General features: G+C 36.7%; 1 protein-coding gene across 1 annotated transcript; it reads right to left on the minus strand.

Annotated features, from left to right (window-relative positions):
• Nucleotides 1-10,313: 10,313 nt before the first annotated feature.
• Nucleotides 10,314-14,599, minus strand: LOC107839096 (rhomboid-like protein 11, chloroplastic). The gene is made up of 7 exons (XM_016682451.2): nucleotides 14,335-14,599; nucleotides 12,825-12,946; nucleotides 12,427-12,512; nucleotides 12,212-12,252; nucleotides 11,955-12,121; nucleotides 11,754-11,816; nucleotides 10,314-10,739 (listed from the first exon to the last, which is right to left on the minus strand). The coding sequence occupies exons 1-7, from the start codon at nucleotides 14,522-14,524 to the stop codon at nucleotides 10,563-10,565; spliced, it is 846 nt and encodes a 281-aa protein (XP_016537937.2). The 5' UTR covers nucleotides 14,525-14,599; the 3' UTR covers nucleotides 10,314-10,562.
• Between the last annotated feature and the right edge of the window lie 3,868 nt (nucleotides 14,600-18,467).

The following is an 18,467-nucleotide window of genomic DNA, read 5'->3' on the forward strand; positions in this document are numbered from 1 at the left end:
GCAACTTGTTATCGAACCTTTGGCCGCAATTATGATGAATTATGATAGTGAAGGCATCGGTGAGTATGAAGAGACCATTTGTGCTTTGACAGGAATGGGTTCATATCCTTATGCTCCTAAAAAGCTAGACCTTCACCTTACTAATCAACCAACACCACTAGCCAAGCCAGCTATTGAGGAGCCTTCAGTGTTGGAATTAAAAAAACTGCCTGGACACTTATGGTACATGTTTTTGGGCAACAGGAACACGCTACCTGTCATTATTACGGCTGATTTGGACGAGCAATAGGTAAACACACTTATTTCAGTACTTCAGAGGCACAAGAGAGCTATAGGCTGGACCATCACAGATATTATTAGCATTTCCCTGGATATTTGCACGTATAAAATTCAACTTGAGGAAGATTGTATTCAAACCATAGAGCATCAGCGCCATCTTAACCCACCAATACAAGAGGTGGTTAAGAATGAGATTATTAAGTGGTTGGATGCAGGAGTGGTTTACCCTATTTCTGACAGTAAGTGGGTAAGCCTAGTTCAATGTGTGCCCAAAAATGTGGGCATGGTGATGGTTGCTAATAAAAGGAATAAGTTGATTCCACTCAAGCTTGTAACTGGGTAGAGAGTTTGCATGGACTAACGCAAGCTGAATTTTTGGACTCTGAAAGACCACTTTTTGATGCCCTTTATGGACCAAATGCTTGATCGATTGGTTGGAAGGGGGTGGTATTGCTTCTTAGATGGTTATTCCGAATACAACCAAATCTGCATTGCTCTTGAAGATTAGGAGAAGACGACATTCACATGCCCATATGGCACCTTTGTATTTAAGAGGATGCCATTTGGGCTATGCAATGCGCCCGCTGCTTTTTAATGGTATATGATATCTATCTTTTCAGACATAGTGGAAGACACCATAGAGGTATTAATGGATGATTTCTCTATGATGGGTGATTCATTCGAGATGTGTTTGGTAAATCTGAATATAGCCTTGCAGAGATGTGTTGAATTTAAGTTGGTGCTTAACTGGGAAAAATGCCATTTCATGGTAAAGGAGGGCATCGTTCTCGATCACAAAATTTTCAAAAAAGGGATAGAAGTTGATCAAGAAAAAGTAAAAGTTGTTGAGAAACTACCACCTTCCATTTCAGTGAAGGGAATGCGTAGTTTTCTTGGATATGTTGACTTTTATCAAAGATTTATAAAAGACTTCTCGAAGGTTGCAAATCTACTTTGCAAACTTTTGGAGAAAAAAGTGAAGTTTTTCTTCGATGATGAGTTTTTGAAGGCATTTGAATGCCTTAAAAAGAAGCTGGTTGAGGCCCCTATTGTTGTTACACCTGACTGGTCAAAACCATTTGAGATCATGTGTGATGCCAGTGGTGTTGCCCTTGGAGCTATATTGGGACAAAAGAGGGACAAACTGTTTTATCCGATATATTACGCCAGCAAAGCACTGAATGAAGCACAAAAGAATTACACCGTTACTAAATTGGAACTTCTGGCCGTAGTGTATGCTTTTGAGAAGTTCAGAGCTTATCTGCTCGGGACCAAAGTGGTGGTTCACACCGACCATGCTGCCTTGAGGTATCTGATGGTTAAGAAGGATGCAAAACTAAGCCTGATTAGATGGGTATTGCTGCTGCAATAATTTGACTTTGAGGTCAAAGATAGGAAAGGTTGTGAAAATCAGGTTGCAGATCTTCTGTCTAGAATGGAAGGTGAACAGGAAATTAGTGATGAAACGAAGATAAATGATGAATTTCCTAATGAGGATACCCTGGCTATCACTGTGGAAAAATTGCCTTGGTATGCGGATTATGCAAATTATGTTGTGAGTAAGGTCATCCCAGAAAACCTTTCGTTCTATCAAAGAAAGTTATTCTTGCATAATATGACTCATTACTTCTGGGATGAGCCGTATATTTTTCGGTGATGTGCAGACAATATTATAAGGAGATGTGTACTGGAAGTGGATGTATTGTGCATATTGGAAGCATGTTTCCCCAGTTGGGGGTCACCATGCAGGCAACCGAATGACTAGGAAGGTGTTGGAGAGTAGCTATTACTGGCCAACATTGTTCAAGGATACCAATGAGTTTGTGCTGAAATGTGACCAATGTCAGAGGCAGGGGTCAATCTCCAAAAGACTTGAGATGCCCTTGACTAAGATGCTTGAAGTGGAATTGTTTGATGTCTGGGGCATTGATTTCATGGGTCATTTTGTAAGCTTATATGGGATGAAGTATATTTTAGTTGCTGTTGACTACGTCTCAAAATGGGTCAAAGCTGTAGCATTGTCTGATAATGAAGGAAAAAGGGTTGTTGCTTTTCTCAAGAAGAACATCTTCTCTCGCTTTGGAGTACCACATACTATTATAAGCGATGGGGGATCTCATTTTTGCAACAAACTATTTCGAGTAGCTTTAGCAAAATATGGGGTGAAATAACACCGAGTAACTACTCCATACCACCTACAAACCAGCGGGCAAGTGGAGGTGTCGAATCGAGAGATTAAAGCCATCCTAGCCAAAACGATGAATACTAGCCGAAAAGATTGGTCTTGAAAGCTTGATGATGCCCTGTGGGCATATCGGACTGCGTTCAATACACCCATTGGTATGTCACCATTTCAGCTGGTTTATGGAAAAGCTTGCCACTTACCAATAGAGCTGGAGCACAAAGCCTTATGGGTACTCAAAAGGCTGAATTTAAATTAGAAGAAGACAACAAAGCTAAGTTGGGGCAACTGAATGAGATGGATGAATTTCTTCTCAGGGCATATGAATGAGAAGATCTATATAAAGAAAAGATAAAAAAATACCACGATTGGAGGATAGACAAACAAGACTTCCAGAAGGGTGACATGGTGCTTCTGTTCAATTTCAGACTCAAATTGTTCCCAGGTAAGCTGAAATCTAAGTGGTCAGGCCCTTTTAAAGTTAGCCAAGTCTACTCATCTGGAGTAGTGGAACTTGAAAACGATGATGGCATTACCTTTAAGGTAAATGGGCAAAGTGTCAAGCTTTACATTGTTCCAAAAGAATCAATGAAAAGTATCATTATTATCTATCTCGATGAAGTCTGAAGTAATCAAGATACCTGAGTCGTGCCGCGACGTTAAATCAGGCGTTGCATGGGAGGCAACCCATGACCCCCGAGCTTGAGTCACTCCAGGTGTGCCCTAAACCCTTAGTTTAGCTTTATTTTTAATTTTAAGTTAAGAGTGTAGGGTAGGATGTTGTTGTAACAAATTTTTGGTAGATAATTAGGAGTAATACAGGTACTTGAGACAGTTAGCTTGTTTTGTGACTTTTGAGCACCTCTCCATTGATCTGAGTTTATAACTATGTGAATTGCATTCATCTGTGACTGCAGTGCATCTTTTTGTGGCATTAGTCTGGCGACTTGATGATTTTTGCTGAACAAATTGCATGAATCAAATAAGTAGTGATATGCGATATACTTGTATGACATGCGTGTGTGAGGTTTTACTCAGATCCTGTTGTGTGCCGAATCTAAAACTTGCCCTATTAGTTCTGCCTAGGTTGTAGGATAGGGATTAGGAAAGGATCATAGGCCATTTTTGATTGTAACACACTTTCAGCCTAAATGACCTTCCCAATGTGAATAATATCCCTTGATCCCTGATTTGAGCCTATAGGCCTGTTTCTTTCTGTGAAATCTCTCACCTTCCCGTTTACCTCACAAAGAACCTGTTTTGGCCCTGGTCCTCCTTGGATACTGTGCACCTTGACTTAGATAAACAACCTAAGTTGAGGGTGGCTATCATAGGGATGCGTAATGCAGAATGAGCATGAAGAGAGGTAGAATAAGAGAAAAGAATAAAAAGTTAGGTGCGGTGAAAAAGGAATAAGAAAAGAGAAAGTTGTGTTAATGATGATAAAAATATAATATGATGATTGAAAAGACCGCATCCATCTTGAGCATGTGTGATCAATAAAAGAAGAGGAAGAAAAGAAGGTTGGGAAGTGAAACCTTAAGAGTTTAGTATAGTGTCAAGGAGGCATAGTTACTCTAAAATATCCATGAATATCATACTAGCCCCTAGCCTACATTACAAGCCTAAGAAAAGTCCTAAAGTGATCCTAACTAACCTACCTGAAGATTTGGGTACTGACTATAAGGGCAAGCCTATGGCATTTGACATGCAGTGTTTGGAACTTCATTCTGAGAGTGAGACTTGTGATTATCCCTATGTTTACATATGTGAATTCTGATATGAGTAAAAAAGGGATTTCCTTGTGGTGAGGGTACATTAGTTATGTTGCTAAGTCACTGACTTGTTCAGATAGTGTGATTTTGGTATGGCATGATTGTTATTGCTGAATTTTTGCCATATCTTGATGCTTGTGAGTTGCATGGTTATTTTTCAAAACATCAACAATGAGTTTCAAATTGACTAACCTTGGAGATGGTGAAATTGTTCTGAACTAATATAAGTAGTTAGCTGCCAAATTATACTTTGTATCTCTTAGTTATGTTTTGGTTGCTTGAGGACAAACAATTTTTTTAAGTTGAGGGTGTTGATGTGTGAGCATATGCTAACATATTTGAGGCTTTTAACTCTAAATAATTACAAGGTCTTGAGCAACTTTAGTTATTTTTGATTAGTTTATGTTTGATTTTGCAGTTTAAGATGATATGATAGAGAACCAACATGACATGAAGCAAAGAAGTTGAAGTTTGAAGAAATTTGAAGACAAGTGTGGTTGACACTATTTGTGATAAGTCGTCATCCCTGTGATAATCTATCAGGTTGGTCGTCATTAGTAGGTAGAGAATTGGCCTAAAGTGGAAGTTGTGACGACATTTTGTAATAAGCTGTCATAATGGTGATAAGTCGTCAAGTGTCGTCAGACTTAGGCAGGACATGAGAAATGGAGCAAAAGTGTGACAACATTTCTGATAAGTCGTCACAGTCCTAATAAGCCGTCAGAAGTTGCTGTCAACCTAAGATGGGACGAGTGCAGATTTGGAAAAGACTTGACGACATCTTGATAAGGCGTCACCAATAGTCGTCGTCTATTCCAAGAAAAAGCTGTAACCTTGATTTTGTTCCCTTATTTAGGGTAAACTATTTAAAGCTTTGTTTTAGGGTTTTCTAGATATTATTAACATTATTATTATCATTATTCCGCACAAAGTGGACACCTCGAGTTTTGGGAGGATATTTTGATATTTTCTCTCTTTACTTCTGGACTTGAACAGTACAACTATTTTTGAGAGATTATTATCAGTATTTTGAGATTTTTCCTTTGTGATCTAATCTGTGATTCACTAGTTATTATTCAGCTCTGTAAGTTTATCTTTCAAATCATGAATTCAATTATGTGTTTCGTTCGTTACATCATGAGTGGCTAAACTCCATTAACCTTAGTTATGAGATCTAGGGTTAGGTCTTGATGATGTGCTAAGTATTCAAGATTCAAAAGGTGGCAAGATTTGTTGATAATTCTGAAGTTTTAATTAATGCCTGTTGGTTGCAAACAGTAGACCCACCTGCTTTGATTTGCTTGAGAAAGAAATCAAATATAGTAGGAAGTGAATTATCAACAGGGACTCAAAAATACTTCATTTAATAATCAGCGCTGTAGCAAGGTTGGTTAACTTGAGGTAAAATTTGGGCAGTAAATAAAAATTCCCTAAGTCCGAGAGGATTAGGGAATTAAACGCTTAAGTAGGTCGAGAGACATTTATGCATAACATCGATAAAGATAGCTTGTTATCCTACCCACCGTGAGAATCTTGAACCACTTTTAGCATCTGTCATGTACCGGAAGCCTTAGTGAACATAATTCTGGTTATTTCATAAACTCTTGATTTACAAACACCAAAAGTAAAGTGACAAACAACAACCTAAACCCCCCATTTCAGGAAATATTAAACTATCAGTGGATTAAATCTCAAACAACTTGAGTTTACATCATATTCCCTGTGGGATTCGACCCCAACCTAGTTGGGTTTTATATTGATAACGATCGTTTACACCCATTAAAGAGTGTAATTTGAGCGTTATCATTAAGGTAAAAACCTCTTCTCACTCTTGGTTTCTCAGTATCATTTATGCTAGTACTAACCTAAATGATAGGAAAACCCTTTGGGACCAGCTAAATACTATTGCCAATACCATCATAGGTAGCAGAAATACTAGTTGGATGGTGGGAGGGGACTTTAATGAAGTCCTCAGAGCTACTGAAAAATATGGGGGTAACCTCATTACCAACATTAGGTCTAATAGTTTTTGGGACTGTATCAATAACTGCTGTCTAGTAGACTTAGGTTTTAAAGGAAATAAGTACACCTGGACAAATAAGAGATATATGAATAAAAATAACCTGATTCTTGAAAGAATTAACAGATGCTTTGCTAATGGTAGCTAGATTCATTTTTACCCTGAAGCTACTGTAACCCACCTTCCTAGAACCCGCTCTGACCACTGCTCCTTATTGGTCAGTCTCACTAACCATTCTACCACAAGGGCCAAACCATTCAGAATAGAGCCCATGTGGTGCTCTCACCCTGATTTTCCCTCTCTCATAAACCAAGCTTTCCTTTCTAGTGGCAATCTCACTGACTTCTTTGACTCCTTTATATCCATAGTCCTCCTTTGGAACAAAGAAGTTATTAGAAACATCATCTCCAAAAAGAAAAAGATCTTAGCTAGACTTGCGGGTATCCAAACGAGTACCCACTACCCTTCTAGCGCCTTCCTCCAGAACCTTGAATCCATCCTCCTTAAAGAGTATAGTGACACCCTCAAGCATGAACACGAATTCTAGAAGCTCAAGTCCAGAATAACTGGCTCACAGAAGGGGACGTCAATACTAAGTTCTTCCCTACTGTCACTCTCACTAAGAGAAGAAAGAATAGAATCAACTCTTTAAAATTGGATAATGGTAGCTGGGTATCAAACCCTGAAGACATAACCCAAGCCATTCTTTCCTTTTATAAAGATCTCTATTGTACAGACCATAGCTTCTCCTACTTTGCTTTTCAAAAAACCCCTCAACTAGGGGTTTCCTTCCAGATCAAGCACATGATATGCTAGACAGTATCCCCACTGTCAATGAGATCAGGAAAGTTGTGTTCAACTTCAAAGCTACCAAAGCTTTGGGCCCTGATGGCCTACATCCGCTCTTCTTTCAGAAGTTTTGGGACACCACCAGTCCGCAACTCATCTCCTTCTGCAGCAAAGTTTTCTCGACCGGCAAGATGGATAATCAGGTAAATACTACCTACATCTGTCTTATCACCAAATGCCAAAATGCTGTTTCTTTATGGAACTTCAGACCCATTGGCCTTTGTAACACCCAATACAAAATCATTACAAAGATAATAGCCAATAGAATCAAACCTTTCCTGGCTGGTATCATTGGTCCTACTCAAGTTAGTTTCTTAGCCAACAGAAGAGCCTCTGATAATGCAATCATAGTCCAAAAGTACATAAGCCATTTCACAAAAATAAAAGGGAACATGGACATCATGATTATCAAAATAGACCTTGAGAAAGCTTTTGACCGACTTGAGTGGTCTTTCATTAGACAAGCCCTTCACGTATTTAATTTTCCTACCAAGCTTTCCAACTTGATCATGTCTTGTATCTCCACTTCTTCTATCTCTGTCCTTACAAATAGTACTAACACTCAGTACTTCCAACCCACCAGAGGTATAACACAGGGGGATCCAATCTCTCCTTACATTTTTATCTTGAGCATGGAACTCCTTTCTAGAAGGATTGTTTATGAGGTTGACCTCCTCAATTGGTCCCCCGTCTCCATCCACACAAGATGCCCCAAACTCTCCCATTTTTTTTTTGCTGATGATCTAACCTTTTTTGCCAAAGCCAATAAAGAGAACTATGATACTATTAAGAAGACTCTTGATTCTTTCAGTGCTTTCTCAGGATAAAAAATAAATAGAACCAAGTACAAGGTTCTCTTCTCCAAGAATTACTACACCGACACTTGGAATTACCTTGCTTCCATCCTTAATATTCATCAGAGAGATAATTTTGGGAAATATCTTGGCTTATCAATCTTCCATAAATCCCCTACCAATGCAGATTTCCAATTCATCATTGACAATATGAAACCCAAGCTAGCTGGGTGGAAAACTCAATTCCTTAACCAAGCTGACAGAACTACTCTCACTAGAGCCTCCCTAAATAGTATTCCGGCTCATGTATGCAAACATCTCCCTGCCCCAAAAGATTACCAATGTGTTGAATTATTGTTTATGAGAACAAAGCCATATGTGTTGGTCTGAAGTATGATATATTGCATACAATAACACTTATTTGTATTAGACCATAAATTGTGATTAATACTCCCCTCTCAATTGGTTCAAGGTCAGGAATCAATTATTCCATCTAGTAGTTTTGATGTGTGGTATTTGATAAATGAATATACCATAATATATAAAGATAGATTCCTTAAAGAAGATGGAAAATGTATGTTAGTTTTTCTAACATAAGAAGGAGATTATAAACAACTATTGAATATGTTAGGAATTATCATCAGATCCTCATTCCAAATATAATTCAAGTCAAATGCTAAAAGCATATCATATTTAAGCTGCAAGTGCTCCTATTTTGTGTCCCTGGAGGACAGGGTCTATGCATGCGTGGAGCGTTATAGACCAATCGGTTTCAAATGAAATAATCATTGAAAAGGATAAGGAGCAAATAATCATAATAAGAAGGCAATGTGTTCTTAAAGCGCCTACGACATAACAGTTCATGAAACCTTATGAGATGTTCAGGTACCTGAAAATAATGAAGTGATGAGATCTCAAAATGTTATGTCACACTGTGAACCGATACAAAATGATATATCATTAATGATATATTTGATACAATATTTGTGCAATATTATGAAAGATTACGAAGATATGAATTTTACGTCTATTAAGCATGCTGACGTAGAAACATTTATCAAGTGACATAAAAGGATGCATCTTGGTAAGCATAACACTTATTTGATTTGCAGTCCAGACACTAGAAGATGTCAAATAGGAAGTGTTAAATATTGCCACTTGACAAAAATCTATATGAAAATCCCTAAAGGTTTCAATAAGCCTGAAGCATATAAAGTTTTCGGGATACTTGTTTATTATCCTTATAAGAGATAAATTGATGGATTTAATATTATTGAAACTCTTGGAGAGTTTTCAAAAGTAATAGAATATTTACTTAAATGAGAAACATGCATAATTGAAGAAGGATCCATTCCGACCTAAAAAAAAAATGAATGAGGAACTTCTTGGTTCTGAAGTACCATATCTTAGTGTAATTGGTGCACTAATGTATATTGCAAATACTACAAGACATGATATAGCATTTTTTGATTAATTTGTTAGCAAGATATAGTTTTGCTCCTTCTAGGAGACCTCAGAATGGGATCAAACAAATGGATCTGATTTTATTCTAAAGATTGCAGTCCCGATCTTGTTGATTATGTTGATGTTAAAGATTTAGGGATTTATTTAACCCGCATAAATCTTGGTCTTAAATATGCCATGTGTTCACATGTGGGGATACTACCATATCTTGGAGATATATAAAGCAGTCTATCGTAGCCACCTCATCGAACCATGCTGAGATAATAGCTATTCATGAAGCATGCCGAGAATGTGTATGATTGAGGTCCATGATACATCTCATTCAAGAAAAATGTGGTTTGAAATGTGACAAAGTACCCACAATTTTATATGAAGATAATGTAGCATGTATAGCACAACATAAAGGAAGATTCACATAAGGAGATAGAACAAAACACACTTCATCAAAGCTTTTCTATATACACGAGCTATAAAAGAATGGTGATATTAACGTGCAACATATTCGTTTATATGACAATGTGGTTGATTTATTCACCAAGTCTCCTCCAATTGCAACTTTCAAAAAGATGGTGCACTAGATCGGAATGTAAAAGTTCAAGGATGTTCTCATTAAGGAGAGTTAATACGCGCTGTACTCTTTTTTCTTTATGAGGTTTTGCCCCACTGAGTTTTTCTTGTAAGGTTTTTAATGAGACAGTCCATATGCATATTGTTAAAGATGTGTACTCTTTTTTTTCACTAGATCTTTTTTTACCATATATAATCAATGTCTTAGTTTTCCCCTATAAATAAAGAGATTTTCCTTCATTGTAAAACCCTCATCAAGAAACTTCTAAAGAGAAATAATAATTACTCTCTCTTCTCTCTATTCTTCTTCTATTTGCTTTATATTTCATAACAACAATAGAAAATTTCTTTAAATTTTGTGGCTTAAAAGGGGTAAATCATAATTGAGGAAGTAGTAGTAGTTATGATAGAATATGTATTTGGTTTTCAAAAATCGTCTATACACCATGTCAAATCTGATGTTCAATTGATACACCCTATCCATACAAAAATTACCAACACTATCCTTGGTACAGTTCAGTGTACTAAAAATATGCATAAAATGCCCGTCTGTCATTGAACTGATTGCTTTACTCAACAAGCAAATTATACATGTTTGTAAAGAAACTTTCCTTGATCTTAATTCTTAGGGGTCACTTTTTATTGTTCCGTGCATCCGGTTCACTAGAAATTCCACTCAGCATCAATACCAAAGCAACACCAATAAGGGCACCAGAGAGATGTGCAAGGTGATTAACATTTTGTAAGGCAGAAACTCCTCCATTAATACCTCCCGCTAATCCTGCTGATGCTTGGGCTGCTTCCATTACCTGAGATACCCCGGAACACAGATCAATTTGATTTAAAGACACTAAATAGAAACTTGGGAAGAGTAAGCAACATTCATTGAATTTATCATCATCACTAGGAGTAGTTGGTCGGCCAGATGCAAAAAGAACATTCTCTACCATGACCATCAACCCTGGGTTTGTTGATGGGACTTTTTGGCCTTTTTCTTCTCATTCGGGATATACACTAGCTTCCCCCTCCCACATTTCTATTACTACAAATTCAAGTTAAAGCCATAAGTTTAGCACTAAAAATGGCATTTCATCTTCTTGCATTATGAAATAAGGTGGGATAACCAGTAAATACTAATCTCATACTTCGAGAGAGCCATTGGTCAAATATGATATGACAGTTAATCACAGAAATCTACGGTAGTTCATAATCCATCGTCTAAATGAAGAATTTCATTTGAATACTAACATGTAGGAGAGTGAACTATCAAGTTTTAGATCCCCTTCAAGATGAACCAGTGACTCCAATGGAAGCAAACTAGATTATTATTTTTTTTGATAACTGTCAGGAGATACCTGCCACCTCCCATCACCAGCAGATACCAGATAATTTGTCCACCAAGTTAGGACAAATGTAACGCAATCACCTAGTATTTCTGTCTCTACTGAGATTTGAACTAGACGTCATGGGGTTCTCAACTCACTTCATTGTTAGGACCTTTCAAAATAAACTTTTTATAATTGTTACTAGATTAAAATAAGAAAAAACCATCATATTGTCACAGCATTGAGAAAGCTATTGGCCTAGAACTTCATGTTGAAGTGTATTGTGCATATAACCCATTAAATTTGGGAAAAGATTCAGTCTTTTGTGCTATAACCATTGTAAATATATGTAGTTACACTAGTAAACTGCTTGGTCCAACAATTAAGCTATGTCATGGCAGAAACTTGATGTGAATCTAGCGCACTTGAATAAGTAAAAACGTCAATTGTCATGTGTGATTGATCACGTTTCAATTAGCAGGAAAAGCAGAGGGATACCCTTTCTATAACAAACTGGCCCAATACAACTACTTCAAGAATCTTTCTCCAGTCCCAAGACATCTGCAGTTAAAACCAAGATGGTTAGACTGGTTAAACAACCAAGCACGACAGTGTTCTGTCTATGTACATCAATCCTCACACACAGTCAATTGATATTTAACTGAGGCACAAATGCAATAAAAAAAATGCAGAAATCACCTTCACAAGTACACTAATAGCAAAGAGTCCAAACACTGCACCAGATGCACCAACAGAAACAGAATTTCTTGGCAGAATCAACCATGAGACAAGGTTAGCTCCAGCCCCAGTTAATATATAAGAAAGCCACAATCCAAAGTTTCCTTCCTCCTCTTCAACGAGTTTTCCTGGAAGCTTAAAGTAGGTTAACGTCTACGTTTATCATCTGCTATCAAGTACAGTGAAAATTTATCCTTAAGGATAACAAGAAGTCTTACCAAAAATATACAAAAAAAACAGGTTGCTTGACAGGTGGTTCCTGTTGAGTGAAGCGCAAATGAAAATAAAAAGTCACTTAGACATAAACGTAACAATTAGACATAAGTGTAAACAGAGCAAGAGAGAAAGCAACTGATAATTCTGCTTGATAATGAATATTTTACTTTCCATTTCTAGCATTTGCAAGAAGAACATAAATACTCTACATTCTCACCAGTTAAAATGACAGAATGTTGCAGTCACAAACTGGTACCAAGCAGGCCGATTGTGGTAAAAGTATAATGCTTTTATTGCCCGAACCTGATATAATTACTTTTTCTGTTAGATCCCTTTATTCCAGCAGATAAGAGTAACATTATTTTCATAGAGTCCATATATGGCTGAGTGCCACTATAAATGTTCAATTGCTAATCCCTCATCATGCCACCCCAACTATTCATGTTCAATGGAACTCACCAGCCCTGGTCCACCTTACCAGGATTGGGTGCATGCTCAATAGCATACTGAATAAAATGGATCATAAATATTTGTGGTTGCCAATTATCTTGATGCCATTGAATTAAATATATTCAATGAAAGCTGCAATAAGGCGGGGAAAAGCAGTTTCCAAACCTGGAAGACATGATCTGCCACATATATTCCCAGGTTAAGAAGTAGTATCCAGAATATCCCGCTGACACGCTTCTCTGGTTTCTTCCCTTCGGGCTTCAGAATTTCCAGCTGTGAGGTCATATCTAGCAAAGGTGTCATTTAACAGCTTAATCTATATCCTTAGCCAAATTTTTCAGACATGTTAAAATCAAAAAATAATCGAGCAGGGAAACTATACGAGCAACCGATCCCAGAAAAACTCAGACAACATATGGCACAGAAGGAAATAGATTTTAGAACTGTAGAGTAAACTAATACTATGGAAATATCCAAATTGCCTTTTAACTTCAAAACCCTATCCACCTAAAGTAAAAAAAAGAGTCTGCAAAACAGATTCTTATCCAATCCTTTAACAACAACAACAACTTACCTAGTGTAATCCCACAGGCCACAAGTGGGGTTCGGGGAGGGTAGAATGTACGCAGACCTTACCCCTACCTCGTAGATATAGAGAGGTTGGCTTAAATAAAGCCTGTCAAACAATCTGCAAACAATGATACAGATATGGGAGCAATAACAACGACAAAACGATGCAAAATGGAGAGTGTTGCACAACAAACAGGAAAAAGAAGAGTAACAACAACAAAATCATGCAGAGCACAAAAGCAGTAGTGTTAGCCAATCTTATCCAATTCTTTTCTTTACCTCAATAGCATTTCTCATATTTGAAATGTCTATCTGGGCACAAGCAATAGGAGAACAGATTGTGTACATTTTGTGGTTCATACATAGATGTGGAGGCATAAATGACAGCCCTGAGTAATCAACCCAACTCTTTGTTGGGGTTTTAAGATGTGAATGGGAGATGAGATAAGGCACATTTTGCATTGCACCAAAGAGACACTTCTTAAATTGCACCTCTCTATCTCACCCTCTCAAATTTAAAACATTGAATACACTGAAATACTGAAATCTACAAACTTTCTCCCCTCATTTCTGCATAGTTTTTGAAAACAAAGTAAGTGGCCGGTGCTTTTCTCCACCTTTGAGTTTGCCGGTGGAAGTAATTCAATTCTTTGGCAACAGCGAGGGGGTGATAGCTCCTTGTGGAGAAACAAGCAACTTTTGTGTGCTCGGAATAATTTTCTACTCCTACTACAATTTTGAAATTAATGCGTTAACAAGATACCAACACTCTTAGTCTCTTCTTCACCTTCAATTATCAATTCAACTATTTCTGCCCACAATCCGTCATTGTTACGTATATCTAAAAGCCCCTTCTATTTCTCATATGACCGATAACTCTTAAGGAAAATGCAGGAAAAAGATGCACAGGTCACTTAATTTTAACTAGCAAAAAATACTACTGACACCAAAAACAACCAACAACGAAAGAAAATAGGTACGAATTTTTGTTTACAAGTTGACTAAAAATCAGTATAACTTGGACAGATGAATGAAGCCAATTTCACAGAACTAATCATAAATTCAATAAATTAACCTATATCAAAAGACAGATAAAGGGTGTTACCGGAATCCTTGAATTTACAAAGAAGACGAGATGAGGCGTTGGTTGGAGTAATAGGTGAAATTTTGAGTTTAAGGGGAAGTTTAGGAAGTGGAGTTAATGGAGGTGTAGGTAGCGGCATCGCCATGGGCGTGAATTTTGGGAAATACACATTGTCTTTGAGGCCCAGATAGTGAAGCTGAAGCTGCTTCATTGCCCGAAAATCAAGAGTGCCCAGGCACCCTGTTTTGAATATGACGCTGTCCCTCGTTAAAGATTTCAAAATTTTATACATGTTGATTAATTATATGATTAAGTAATATAAACTTTAATTCAAATACATGACATGCATATATTAACTTAGTGTATACATTAAATGCATGTAAGTATTTTCCTTTTATCTCCCTCTCAATTTATATTGTACCTTTCTTTTTTTAGTTCGTCTTTATTAAAAATAAAAATAATTTAGTTATAATTGCAATTTCAGTCATGTGATTTTTTTTAACCTTTTTTCTTATTTTTTTTAAATTTTATTTAAAGTTAGCATTTGGCTATAAAAATTCAAAATATAATTTAAAGTTGTATTCGAAAAATATTCAAAAAACCTGCTAACTTTTTTCACTCACACTTTCATAAATTTTTCTTTTTTCAAAATTATCCTAAAATTATTATTTCTATGTCATTTAAATTATGTTTCATGTCTAAATCATATTTCATATTTTTAAAAAAAATTAATACATTCAAATGTTAAATATTTATTGTAAAACATTTGATCAAACACAACTCAAACTTTAAAATTTTTAAATAAAGTAATTTTTTAATTGTTTATTACCAAACACCAACTAAGTAAGAAGAGCTGTCAATCCCATTTATATATTGGGCCGAAGTAGGTGTAGGCTGCCGGACCCTATTTAAATCGTATTAAATTTGCTAGCCTAAGTCCACGCAAGAAGGCAAGGCCCTTTGGATTTGTCCAAATTCAAAGCTCATCAAAGACTCTCTTACATGAAAGGATCTAAGTCCATCCAAATGATACTAAGCAAAATCCTATTATGAAAAGAATGATAATGTAAGGGATTATTGTCTGCTCAGAGATTTCATATCTCTCCAACATGTATTTTATCCTAACAACTATCAATTAGGTTAAAAAAGTGCCCCGCACACGAAAATAAATTAATTAAAAGGGAAAACTAGACGAAGGCCAAAGCATTGACTAAAGAATGGGGTTAAAGAGATATTCACTTGTGACTTCTTCTGCATCTATCACGATCCAACCCACCGAGTCATGTCGGGCACTAACTACACCAACCCTAGATAGGAGAACCTTGAATATCCTACCATTCAACAAAATGAAAAAGTTACTATGATATATACTTAGTCAATTTATGTCTTGTCATATGAATAATTAATCAAATATTTAAATATAATTGCTCATTTAACTCGTTTCCAAACTTATTTTAATACATCAAACAAGAAAAGTAAATGCAAAAATAACTATAAGTGACTCGCGAAAAATAACTATAAGTGACTCTCCATAACGTAGCCTAAATCAGTACAAGAACACTAAACAAGGAGTAGTGACATCCGTGATACAATATCCATGCAGAATAGAGAGGGCAGAAGTTGCTGTTGAATGATCGACATCGCTCCTATAGAAACTTCAACTAACCTGCATTATGGATATACCTCCGATTGAAGATATAGTAAGTGTAGAATCAGTACAACCGCACATACTGGTAAGCATTATCAACAAAACAAAACTAGAAGCAAATAGAATCAAATCATAAATAGGGAGAAATTACAACATCAAGTGAACTTTTCATTTTTTGACCCAATTAACAACTCCTGTAACCCCACATTAGCACCCCTTGTGTCCCATTGTTGTGCTTCATGTATACACATAATTGGTTTTGAAGAGTTAGAATAAGAGGGGGTGGGGGTGGGGTAATGTTTTTGAGCTAAAGTTGATGATTGACTGACGTAGATACCTTAGGTTTCTCCTAGTTAAGCGTCGTTGTTGTGTTTAGTTATGTTATATTGCATGAGGACATGCAATAGCACTTTTGATACTTAAAATGATGAAAATATGCAAGTTATTTAGGTCTTTTTGTTAGATATGATGTGTTTTATGTTATGTTTTGTAGAAAATTAGGTTTTGGAACTGTTCTGAAGAAAAGGAGTGGGAATTGAAGGTTTGAACCATTGGAGTGGGCACCTACGACCCGTGTGTACTACCTAATGGGCCTAGGTGCCAGAGTATATGTCAGAGAAGCTGAGAAACTGAAAAAGTAGACCCTGCCACCTACGGAGGGCACTATAGTCCATAGGTGCCAGGATATATTGCAGAAGAGCCAGGTCTAGAGAGATATTCAGAAGATTTTGAGGCCTCGGAACCTATGTAGGACCACCTACGGCCTGTAGGTGGCCTAGTAAGTGGCCACCGACCTCAATTTTTCTTCTTTGCTCAGGAGTTTTTTCTTAGGGTTTCCTTGTACTCTATATATACCTTTTTGACATTTTTTATTAGGTTACACACTTTTGATACTTACAAATAAGTATTTAATTCCAGGATTCAATTTTGATCTTGGGATTGTTTTGTTCTTAATTTTGGTTGATAATTTTATTTGTAACTTTGGGTTTATTTGTTGATCATTGTGATATTTTTTAATGCTTTCAATTATGAATTTCGTTGATCATTAATAATGAGCAGCTAAAATCTTTAGCTACGGTTATGGGAACCCCGACGAAATGACGAAGTAGATAAAGTGCTAAGTTGTTCTGAACTAGTATTATTGAATGTATTGTGTTTATCTTCTGTTTAATAGCTTTCTTAGTGGTTGCAAATGTTAGGATTTTGCCTAATATATCAGTACTTACTTTACAAGAGAAGTAAATATTAGGAAAAGATAATCACAATAGTAATTTGAAGATTAATTGTTGATCTAGGCTAATCAGCATCGTCTACTTAAGACGATTATCTTTCATCTAATAACTTAAGACTCAAGAGATAATAGTTAACTGGAATCTAGGATAAGGGTTAGTAAGTGACATCCTGAGACTCAAAAGTTTAAGGGTGAAATTTATCAATAAGTCCACAAGACAGTTGATGGTACATAACTTATCAGATTCTGCATGCAAGATATTAGGTCGGTTCAACAAAGCACGATAAACCTACCAAGTTGAGAAGCTAGGGGGCACAATCCTAGTGTTTATTTCCAATTAATTATAACCAAAGTTGAGTTCCGTGACTGTTGATTGTTTACAACTACAAACCCCTATTTACTTTTTAGTACTGCCTGTTGACTTCAACAAACTAGAGAGAGATAATTCACATATTTCCTTGGGATTCAATCGCAACTTGAGTTGGGTTACTATATTTTGCATCAACTGCTTTAGCCTTGTTTGGAGGCATAGCTTCGGGCGATATCAATGAACAGGGTGTTCAAGCAGTACTTGGACATATTTGTTGTAGTTTTCAATTATGACATCCTCGTTTATACTCAGAGTGAGGGTGAACATGCAGATCACTTGGGGATTGTCTTGCAGACGCTTAAAGATCATCAATTATTTTCTAATTTTGGTAAGTTTGAATTCTGGTTGAAATCAGTATCATTCCTTGGTCATATCATTTCCAGTGAAGGCCTTCGAGTTGATCCTCAAAAGACCAAAGTAGTAAGGAACTGGCCTAGACCCATATCTCCATTAGATATCAAAAGTTTCTTGGGTTTAACCGGCTACTACAAACGGTTTGTTGAAGGATTTTCCTCTATTGCCTCTCCTATGTCCAGACTGAATCTGAAGAAAGTCAAATTCCTGTGGTTTGATTTTTTCAAAAAGAGTTTTCAGGAGTTGAAGACTCGACTCACCTCCACCTCAGATTTAACTCTACCATAGGGTTTGGATGGTTTTGTGGTATATTAAGATGCTTTTAGAGTTTACCTTGGTCGCGTGTTGATGCAGCGGGCAAGGTTATAGCATATACCTCTAGACAACTCAAATATCACGAGAAGAGCTACCCAACTCATGACCTCGAGTTAGCGGTAGTTGTCTTTGCCTTAAAGATTCGGTGTAACTATCTTTATGGGGTTCAAGTTGATGTATTCACTGATCACCAAAGTCTTCATTATGTTTTCAGTCAGGAAGATTTAAATCTTTGT

This window comes from Capsicum annuum, chromosome 8, assembly GCF_002878395.1.
Source record: "Capsicum annuum cultivar UCD-10X-F1 chromosome 8, UCD10Xv1.1, whole genome shotgun sequence".
NCBI classification, from domain to species: domain Eukaryota; kingdom Viridiplantae; phylum Streptophyta; class Magnoliopsida; order Solanales; family Solanaceae; genus Capsicum; species Capsicum annuum.

What these genes read in the sequence shown, in the direction of transcription:
- LOC107839096 (XM_016682451.2), bottom strand. Translation starts at nt 14,524, where the DNA reads ATGAAGCAGCTTCAGCTTCACTATCTGGGCCTCAAAGACAATGTGTAT. An exon ending in TTGTAAATTCAAGGATTCCG is followed by an intron (nt 12,947 to 14,334) that starts GTAACACCCTTT and finishes CACCTTTGCTAG; the next exon opens with ATATGACCTCACAGCTGGAA. An exon ending in GTTTTTTTTGTATATTTTTG is followed by an intron (nt 12,122 to 12,211) that starts GTAAGACTTCTT and finishes TTAAGCTTCCAG; the next exon opens with GAAAACTCGTTGAAGAGGAG.